We start from the raw sequence: 11,000 nt of genomic DNA, 5'->3' as shown, positions 1-11,000 counted from the left end.
GCTCCATGCATATGCACATCCTCAAATGCAAGTGACAAGTAGTTATTATTAGGCACCTCAATGAATTCTTTCCATATGCAGTTTTAGGAGTCTCTTAATTTTACTTTGAGTACTTCATTACCCAAGGTACTATCTTCTGCTGGTTGGCTGCTTGTTGCTATCTTCTCCAGTTAGTATCACTGTCTTGTTGCTAGCGCTAAATGCCACTGTTAGCTGCTAAAAAACTGCCACAATAAATACACAGTGTATAATAACTATGGTAAGTGAAGCCCCCCAGAATTGTTCAATGCATTACCTATACAATCATATTTGGTAGCCTTAGTTCCTGCAGCAACAGTTCAATAAAAACAAACTGTTTTTAGCTTCAGGGGTTTTTTAAATCTACTTTCTAGGAGGAATGAAGAGCACCCCATTCAAGTGCCACATGATTTTCTGATATATTTTTCAGTTGTATCCTTGAAACAGTCTTGTTTTGATTGTGCATCTTCTGGCAGCTAGCTAGAGAAAATAATTACCCTAAAAAGTTCCAAATTACAAAAAAATTAGATTCTCCCTCATGTTACAACCTATAATTTATAATTCCAGGCTCTTTTCTTTAATAAGAGACAAAACCCTCTTTCCTTCTATACCCATTTGAATAGAAATATATTTAAAGAGATACATAACATCTTAGTATTCCTCAATCCTGAATATCTTATTTATATTGACGATTACTAAAAAAGAGTTTTAGAAAACAAACACTAGAACTATTCTGAGACTTTTTTTGGTTCTTACCTGAGAATGTGTGAAATGAGTACGTAGCATCTGTCCAATATTCTGAGTATGAGAAAGATCCAAGGCTGCATCTACCTCATCCAGGATGTAAATTGGGGCAGGTTTGAAGAGGAGCATGGACAGTATTAATGACAAAGCCACTAAAGACCTAAGAAAAGAAGGCCGAAAGAAAAGCTGTCAGAACTTGATTTTACCACTTTTTACCAAAGCACTGAAGCAAATCTGCTATCCTGTTATTATGAATAGTGCCGATTTAGCTGAAAGATAGTTATAGAAAAAAGAATCTTAAGTTTCAAACTTGAAAACTTTTGTTTCATTAAAATGTTTCTTTTACTTTAGCTTTCCATTTTTCCCTCTCTTCAACAAGTTTTATTTTGAATAAAACAGGTATATATTCTTCTTTCCTGTCAGATAATTTGGATGTTATATTTGGCACCTAACCTTAAGAAAAGATCATATTAGTGTTAATAGTTTTCTTTCTCTCCCTAAAACTCTTTTTCAGTTCTTTTCTATATCCCCTTTAACTATAGCTGTTTTTGTTCTAGTCTGGAATGAAGAAATATAATAATTTATATTTTTCTTAAATATTTCATTAAAAAGCCTTATTTATTGTAATACAAATGTTTAGACTTATTTAAAAATAGTATTAAAATTACAGTAACATCTGTAGCACACTTAATTCTGTAACTTCAGATATCTCCTGGCATGCAGCACTGGAGTAAATAGTCAGTCTAATGCTTACTGTATTCCAATAGGGTATTTATTAAGAAACACGTAAGTGGGGGAAAAAAATTGTGTGTATAAGTAGAGGGGGTCTAGGAAGGTGAAACCAAAATTTCTAGCAAAGAAAATGAACGAAACAGTACAATAAAAACCAAACAAATTGATCTTTACTGCTATACAGGGTAGCTGAGGTCACTCAAGAAACCTAAAATTACTTTTCAGTGTCTTTCTCTGTACCAAACATTTAAGGCACTGAGCTTAAAAACAACTCACCAAGAGTTAAACTACTATGCTGGATTGTGGCATATCTGAAAATAAGTTTATATCATCTTAATTATGGAAATAATTTTTAGGTTCCAGTAAGAAAATAAGCATACATTCTCTATTTTCCTCAAAAAATTTTCTAGGACGTTGGCAAAAGCAATTAAAGATGCTGTGATCTAAACTGTGGAATTCAACTTTGATTGACAGGCAGCAGAAGCTGTCTTTTTGGACTTAAAATATTTAGGAATTTTATCAATAATGAAAAATAAAGAGTGGACTTCTATTCATAAAAATGACAAAAGATTTCATAAGAGAAATTAACAGGTCTTAGTATTTTCTACATCCATAAGAGAAGAGTTACATGATGGCATAGAGCACATGAGAACAATTCAAGAACTGTGGACTGTACATCCTGCAGGGGAAAAAATACAAAATTAATAAGCATCTTCAATTATATTGATATTCACAATTTTCTCTCAGGTTTTAATTATTTGGCTCTCTGCAGTTAAGAAGTTAGGCCAAATGACCTTCTAAGTTTCTCTCAATATACTGATTGTCTGAATCACTGTGTAAGGCTGGGAGAAACTTCCCTGAAGCCCAGAACATGCTATTTCCAGTACTCTTCTTTCATTTATGTAGATCCAAGTTTCCATTTGGTATCATTTTCCTTTCACCAGAGAGCTTCCTTTAACTTGTACAGTTCTGCCGGAATCAAATTCTTCCACCTTTTGTTTTTCTGAAAAAATATATTGCCTTCAATATGAAGAATATTTCTACTAGATACAGAATTCTAGGTTGACACATTTTTCTTTTTTTTTTTTTTTTAAGTTTTACTTGATTTTATTTATTTATTTATTTTATTTTTGGCTGTGTTGGGTCTTCGGTTCGTGCGAGGGCTTTCTCCAGTTGCGGCAAGTGGGGGCCACTCTTCATCGCGGTGCGGGGACCGCTCTTCATCGCGGTGCGCGGGCCTTTCTCTATCGCGGCCCCTCCCGTCGCGGGGCACAGGCTCCAGACGCGCAGGCTCAGCAATTGTGGCTCACGGGCCCAGCTGCTCCGTGGCATGTGGGATCTTCCCAGACCAGGGCTCGAACCCGTGTCTCCTGCATTAGCAGGCAGATTCTCAACCACTGCGCCACCAGGGAAGCCGACACATTTTTCTTTTAGCACTTTATAGATGTTGTTCCAGACTTCTGGCTTGCATAGTTTTTTTGTTTTAACATCTTTATTGGAGTATAATTGCTCTACAATGGCGTGTTAGTTTCTGCTTTATAATGGCTTGCATAGTTTTTAACAAGTCTAAAGTCATTCTTCTTTGTTCCTTGGCACTTAATATGCCTTTTTACCTCTGACTGCTTTTAAGATTTTTCTCCTAATCACTGGTTTTCAGCAACTTTATATGACATGACTTGCTGTGTTACTGTATGTGCAGGAAGCGGGTATATGCGTTTATCTTACCTGGGGTTCACAGAAATCAAGTATGTGGGTTTACAGAAGTCATCAAATCTGGGGCCATTATTTTTTTGAGTGTTTTTCGGTTTTACCTCTTCCTCTCCCTTTGAAATGCCAATTACATGTATGTTAGATCTCTCAATATTGCCCCATGGGTCACTGAAGCTCCTTTTGTTTTTACAGTTTTGTGTTTCTAAGCTTGGCTTGAATAGATTCTATTGATATGTCTTCAAATTGAGTCATGTTTCTTTTATTCTGTCGAATAATCCGTTGTTAATCTTATGCAGTAAACTTTTCCTTTCAGGTATATTCTTTATCTCTAGAAGTTCCACTGGATTCTTCATTGATAGCTTCCATTTCTCTCATCACATTCTTTTTTTCTTGTAAATAGTTAATGTAACTCTTTAACCTCCTTGTCTACTAGTTGCATCATCTGTCAGTTCTGGGTCTGTTTTTCCTCTAGGCTACGAACCATATTTTCTCGATTTCTGTCTAGTAATTTTTATTAGATGCTGAACACTGTGATTATGTTGTTTACAGTCTCAACTTTGTTGTCTGTCTTTAAAGCATGTTGGGCCTGCAATGAACCTTTGCTAAGGGGTGTCTAAAATAGCCTTCACTTTAGGGATAGTGCAAATGTAATGCTAAGGTGTAGCTCTCTGGGGCTTCCCCAAATTCTAATCTGTTTCCTTCATTTAGTAAGACTACTGGGCTTTGTGTGGGTTTCCCTCCCTGCATCTGCAGTCAAGAAATTGCTCCTAGGGAGAAAGCTAGGGTAAACACTGGACTCAGCATTTTTGTTTCATTTCTCTCAGGTATCTCCTGGGTTATCCATTTTCCAATGTCTGAAAGTAATTGTTTCTCATGTATTTTGTCTAGTTTTCTAGTTGCTAATCCTTATTTCTACTTTGTTGCCTACTATTTTAATCAAATGTCCTAACCAAAATTTGTAGTCTCACATATTAGGCTCCTTAAATTCTACATGCAAAGATAGCAAAGCAAATCTGAAATAAAATTGGGAGGCAATGAGATGATGGACTATAATAAAATAAGAGGATTATTGCAAAGGGATTACTCACTCACCTCTGACCACCACTAAGTTCAGTTAGGTTTTCTTTCCAAGTATTTCCTAAGGCAACCTTAAACTCCAGACCATCCAGTACATTTTGCCCTTCTGGTGGTGCAAGCATAGCATTAGCACCGGGCAAAAGAGTGGAAAAAATAGATCCAAAGTCCTTGTTCACCTGGATAAAAAAATGATATTAAAATATCAGAGAAGGTTTTCCAAGAAGAATCAAATGATGTGTATATACGCAAACCAGCAGGAGCATTTTGTTGCCTGTTACCCTAGCTCTGAGGTTGGCAAGTTATGGTCCATATGACAAATCTGGCCATGCCCGTTCATTTATGTATTGTCTATGGCTGCCAGCAATACAGTCTAGTGGTTGCAACACAGACTATATGGCTCTGAAATACTTATCTGTCCCTTTACAGAAACAGTTTACTGAGCTTTGCTCTAACTTCCAGGGGAAACTAGAGGCTATACCTCTAACTCTACCATGAAGTTTTGATACAACAAAAGGCCATGGTTGCCGGAATCCTCAGAGACACACAATTGGATAATATAGGAGATTGAACTTTCAGCTGGAGAAGAAAAACAAAAACTCTTTTTGGCATAAAGTGTTCTCTTAAAAAATCTGTTTTCTGTTGACTGGTATGGTAAGGCCTGTGGTTATCAGCTAACTAACTTTAAGAAGCCTAAGATCAGGGTGAAGTCTAGGAGAAAAAGAGGCATGAAATCAAACCAGATCTGTTAAAGGGGTTCAATGGTTCTTTTCTATGCTTCTTCTCAAAGCTAAAGAAGTTAAGGTATCAAGGGACAGGAACAGGATTGAGCCCCAAAAGAAAAAGGCTAAAGAAGCTATTTGGCCTATTCCCATAAAGGCTCAGCAGAAGATTACACAGAGATTTAGGACCAATATTCTAGACTGTAAATGAGTAATTTTTGTGCATACACACTTGATCAATGACTTGAGAATTCAGCCATCTGTCTTCAAAAAGACATGACTAATAATCTTAGAGTTCAGCAGACAAAATTGAGAATGTATACATGCATGCACACATGTGCACACACACACGAGGATTTGACATCCATGTTCTCTAGGGAAATCTCTGCCTTCAAGTATAAAATTCAAGTGCAAATACACTTTTTATGAATATTTGTAGTAATAAGGAAATCTCCTAGACATAAACAGTCTCCTAAATATAAATTTACTAAGGAACACATATCTTAAGAACAACTGCACACATGCTAATATTCTACACAGAGAAAGTAGATTCTAGTTTTATCTGGGATAGATTTCCAGAGCTAGGCAAGGTTCATCACAATGAGGAGAGGACCACTGTCTTTTCTAGGAGAAAGATAGAAGATAGCATAGTATTTATAAACACCCTTTTCTTTTTAAAATTTTTTGATCAGGCAGGAGAGAGGCAGCTCAAAACTAAGACTACTAAATGCTACTAAATCCCAAAGATGACTATGGATCCCATGTGGAAATTCCTCCAAAAGGGAAAAGACAAACTTATCAGTCAGTGGATAGAGAAGAATATAGATAGGAAATAAACTGAATTTTGAAAATCCAATAAGGCTAAGAAGGAAACAAAAAAGAAAGAAACACAACCAGTGCCTAAAATACTCTGGCTTTGTGAATCAACTATACTTGAAGCCATAAGGAAGTAATGTAATGCTGATAGTAATAGTACCTACTTCATTAGGTTACTTTGAGAATTAAGTGAGAAAATTAATAGAAGAATAGTGCCTGACATATATCATAAACACTCAATAAATTTACTTGCTTTGGGAGAACTTTAGAGACTGGGGAAAAATCAGTTTAAAAGATAAATTTGTACTCACACTAAATCCAGGAACCATGGTGAAAACAAAAGACAGAATCTCTCAGATCTAGTGTTAAATCCACATATTGTGCAAGAACAATGGGGCCTACTTTTTGCAAGCATTTTTAAAAAGACAAATACTACAGGGAGACTGAACACTGAAAATAAGTTGTAGAGCAGGAAAAACAACGCAATTGAAAGACATAATTGTTCTGCCATTACCAAAAATAAAGTTCCCGAAGAATTAAAAAGAGAAAAAGAGGTAAGGTGCCAGTTAAATCCCAGAGGCCCAGGCTTGTTAAAGTACCAAACAGCATAGTAACTATGGAATCTTTTGAGGAGGAGTCTTTTTCTATGGTAGATATAGGAAAACTTCACAGAAGAGGCTAAGGAATTATCCTAAAGGTGACAAATCTATGCAGCCAGGGAAGTAGAAATAATAGTAAAGAACCTTGAAATCTGCCAAAGTTGTCATAAAACAAAAGAAAAATGGTAATTGGGATTCTGTTGCATACGAATCCTGGAAATGAATACTGAACTTGTTTATTACCCAGTTCTACTTCTTAAAAAGCAACAAAAGGCAATTTTAACTTTAGTTCTAATTAGGAAAAGAGAATTCCACTTTTTCTACCTTTTGACTGTTATGATATTAGGCTATTTCACCTTTCTAAGCTTTTGTTTCCTCATTTGTAAAATAGAGATAATAATGATGAAAGTTACGGAATTAAGATAATTCATGTAAAATGACAGAACTGCTCTTAATTATAATTATATAAAATTAATAATATTACTTTATAATTATGTAATTATTAATCTAACATGTATAAAAATCCTTTGCTAAAAATCTAAGAATGCCTAATACTTATGAATTCTGAAATGCAATTAATTTATAAGTGGTAAGGAACACACAATCTTGCTATAGAAACATTCTTAGAATTAATATTTGACCTCTGTGAGTCTAGGCAAGAGAAACCGAAGAGCTAAGAACTGAAGGGGTCCTTTGGAGAGGTTTTCCAACAATGAGAGCTTCCCCAATGTGAAACAGATAATGCTTCCAGTTTTAAGCAGAGGATAAGTGGGACTACAGCAGATACTTGGAAGAAACCTAGATACTGTCCAATATTAGAACCTATGATCTCATGAGAAGGAAAGAGGGTAAACAGTAACCGAGACCTGGCAAAAGATGTAAGAAGGAAAAATGTAGAAATCTAGAAAATTAGAAATTTAATAGCTTAAATTTAATAGCTTAGGAACGAGAGAAGTAGACTATGAGAGCATGATGGAATGACACAACTTACCTTTACAAATCAGTAGTAAAGTCCAAAAGGCCAAAATGCTTTAAAAAGCCTACAAGGTTTTAATTAAGGTCTGAGCTGTGCCTCAAACAAAAATTAGCTATTTCAAATTCATCTTAGAGTACAACCCTATTGACTTTATCTTTCATCCTTGCCTCATACAGAATAAATGATACAATTTTTGGTTCAAATACCTTTTGCCAAGCAATATTTAGGGCTTGATTTTTCTTCTGGTCAAGGTCTTCTATAGTTGCAAGGATTTTTGATTTGTCATTTTCTACAATTCTCTTCTTCTTCATCAAGTCATTATACTAGTAAGATAAAAGGCATACTTAATTGGGAAAACACAAAATTTTCTTTATATTCTAGAATTCAGTCAAGAATAAAGAGATTTCATTATTTTTATACGCAATATATACAACTCCTGTTTACCAAAAAGATATACTACACTGAGTTATAATGTAAGCCAAATTAAGGAAAGTAAATATATCATCTATATGTAAGATTCAATTACTATAACTGAGAATTTACAGGGACAAGCTGTTGAAATATTTTGACTCCACTAATATTCCCTTATCTTCCTAGCAGCCAAGGCAAAAAGGAAAATTTGTCATACGTAAACTCAAAAGTAGCCCTGCATGCTTAAGAAGCAAGGTCAGTCTTAGCAGTGACACAAATAAAATTTTAATTCTTCACCATGATGTATGAAGTCCTACATAAATTGGATCTTATTTATCTCTGAATTTTTGGCATCACACTCCTCCCCAGGCTCCAGCCATATGGTCTCTTTTTTTCAGTTTCGTGAACATAATGAGCTCACTGTAGCCTTATGGCCCCTGCATTGTTCTTCCTCTATTTCTGACATAACAGGTGCCTCAAGTTTCCACTCAAACATCACATCTTCAAAGTAGCCTTCCCTGGTTAATGCAGAAATTTACTGAAAACAATTTTGAGGGAGGCAACAGAGGGAGAATAAACCATGAGCAGCAGCAGAACTTTCTAAAAGTCCTTTTAACTTATTTCTCCTCAAAGCCTCACATTTCAAGGAGCTTCAAATTCTCCCTGAAGAACTCCAGCCAGTCTTGCTAGTTTCCTTGCCAGCCCTCTCCTTTGTGGAGAGGAGGCTTTAGGAGCTTGGCCGTATTTTTATCCTATTCCTTGCATAATTCCATATAGTTTTTCTTATATGTGGTGACACAAAATACAACAAAAAACAAAGGCCAGCTGCTGATCAACAATAGATCCTTCCTCTCTGGTAAGGAGATGGGAGTTAGTAAATTCTTTTAAAAAAATATTAGCCCCAGTTATCATTATCTAATGGAAGCAAACAAGTAAAAGTAAACAAGTTTCATGATGTTTTAAGCAGCTCAAATTCAGACAAAATATTTCCTTTCCAAAAAGATGCCATATATTGCAAAGCTTTAATGGAGAAATGTAAACCAGCAAGAACATTTTATAGAGAGATCACAGCATGTGCATTATTAGACTGTTCAGCATCTAACATAATATAGATTCTCTGTAGATACTAATGTCAATAACAGTTTAAAAAAACCTGTTACCAAAAAATTTGTTAAAAGTGATTGAGCTCATAAGTATTTCCATTTTTACAGAGCTCTCATTAACTCTGTTATACAAATTCAAACAGAATTTTACAGAATTAAAGAAGGTATAATATAAAATTACTCAGATTGCTATTTCCTATGGAGCCATCAAGAATAGGAACTGCTTTCTCCTTTGGGTTTTTCTAGCGACATGCAGACTATAAAAGGTAGGGGTGATGGATAACATTATCAAGTAACTGAGGGCATTATAACAGAGAAGACGCTGCTGCATTTACAGATTAGTAAAACAGTGTTTATGTATGTAACAATTTTAGCCATTTACTTATGTGATGGTTCCAGCATATACTGGAGTCAAAGGAAGACGGCAGTTATGGAGTGACTGACTGACTGTGAGGAGGCAGACAGCAGGATACAGGTATCCCCCACTTTTCGAAAGTTTGCTGTACACCACTACTTTTACAAGAAAAGGTAAAAAGCACAAATAGTGTTCAGCATGTGTTTTGCAGTGAGCCCCTAGAGAAGCAGCACACACCCCGAGCAGGGAGAGTGTCACCATCAAGCTCCTCACGGGGAACAGCACTAAGCATCTCAGCACTAAGCCGCCGGAGCTTTGAACTGTGTCTATGAGCATCTGTGCTTTATCTCAGTTTATTTTGTGCGTCTGTTAGCAAGATGGGCCCTAAGGTACTTGCTTCTTTGCTTTATACCATTTCACAGGAATAGTTTCACTGGATTGGCGCTACTTTTGGACAGTGGGGGAAACCTGTACTCTATTTTTCAAAATCTTTCAAAAAAGGCAAGTGAAAGAAATGATAGAAATGTGAAGAGTTAACATGATCAAAAATGTTGTTTTTATTTACACCAAAAATAAGAAAGGAGTTGGAAAAGTCATTCAAGGTAAAACAGAATATATAACTGATGATGCAAAAAGAATGAAATAAGAAATAACTGAAAAGGGAGAAAAGGAAAACGCAAAGAAAACAAGTTATCAAAAGCATCAAGTAAAAGACTGACTCTAATAATTGCCTCAGGGGTCATATGAAGCCATCAACGCTACTCATATTCTGAAGTGGCCAAATAGTCATAGCAAAGTGACTTACCCGCTCTTCAGCTTCTGTCAGTACATTCATAGCTCTCATGTTGACATTTCTTCCTAGTTTCTCCTTCATTTCTTGCAACTTCTGAAGTCTCTGACCAGCTTCTTTTGGGTTGTTAGTTTTGAAATCATAGGTGCTATTGGGTTGCCCAAAGAGGTGTTTCTCTGCATTAATCCAGTCATAATCTTTCAACATTTTGGACACCTAGCCACATGCAATAATGATAACAGAATGATATCATTGCTTACAAACCTGTATTTAAATATTAGTTTCTTAAATATTTACTAATTTTAAACCAAATATTTTGGAAAAAAATCCCACAATGACACATTTGGAAAAAATGAGATTCACTGTTGACAGTGAACCTATAATAAGTATGAATATTTTTACCTGGAGGACAGGTAAGAAACTTGAGACTATACAGAAAAAGATCTTCCTATTACTCAAGCATTAGAGTAAGAGCCAACTCAAGAGAAATCGTTACAAAGTGCGTGTGTGTGTATACACACACATACATATATAGAACATCTCCATTATAATGAAATATAAGTCAGATGAGGCTCCAGATTTTACCAAATTCAATCTATTGCTTCAAAAAAACAACTTGTGAAAGTTAAAAGTCCTATAAGAATACTTAAGTCACAGATTTGGTAAAATCATGGAAGCCTAATCCTGAGTGATATCTAATAATTCTTCTGGAAATTATAATCTAAGTAAAAAACTGTCCTAAATATTGACTCTATCCCCTTGCCACCCTCTTTTGACAAGGCACAGTAAAATACTCCTTCCTATAATATAACCAATTAAAGTTTTTTAATTATAGTGCTTAAGGAAGACTTTCTTCTACTAGAATTGTTCCAGGTTGGTTCTGACTGGTAGAATCTAATCCTCGTCAATCATCCTTATTAATTCCATAGGTACAGTCTCCCCACTAGAAT

General features: G+C 35.5%; 1 protein-coding gene across 2 annotated transcripts in view; it reads right to left on the bottom strand.

Annotated features, from left to right (window-relative positions):
* The window catches only part of SMC2 (structural maintenance of chromosomes 2), a 74,018-nt gene that overhangs the window by 20,337 nt on the left and 42,681 nt on the right, over positions 1-11,000 (bottom strand). For both annotated transcript variants that reach the window (XM_057548497.1, XM_057548496.1), the window contains 4 exons: positions 10,066-10,266; positions 7,598-7,714; positions 4,297-4,457; positions 775-922 (listed from right to left, as the gene is read on the bottom strand). In XM_057548497.1, coding sequence (XP_057404480.1) covers positions 775-922; positions 4,297-4,457; positions 7,598-7,714; positions 10,066-10,266 — 627 coding nt within the window. The remainder of the gene's footprint in view (positions 1-774; positions 923-4,296; positions 4,458-7,597; positions 7,715-10,065; positions 10,267-11,000) is intronic.

Source organism: Balaenoptera acutorostrata, chromosome 6 (genome assembly GCF_949987535.1).
Source record: "Balaenoptera acutorostrata chromosome 6, mBalAcu1.1, whole genome shotgun sequence".
Classification (NCBI taxonomy): Eukaryota; Metazoa; Chordata; class Mammalia; order Artiodactyla; family Balaenopteridae; genus Balaenoptera; species Balaenoptera acutorostrata.
Note: the sequence above shows the minus strand (reverse complement) of the source record. Positions and strands in the feature narration are given on the sequence as shown.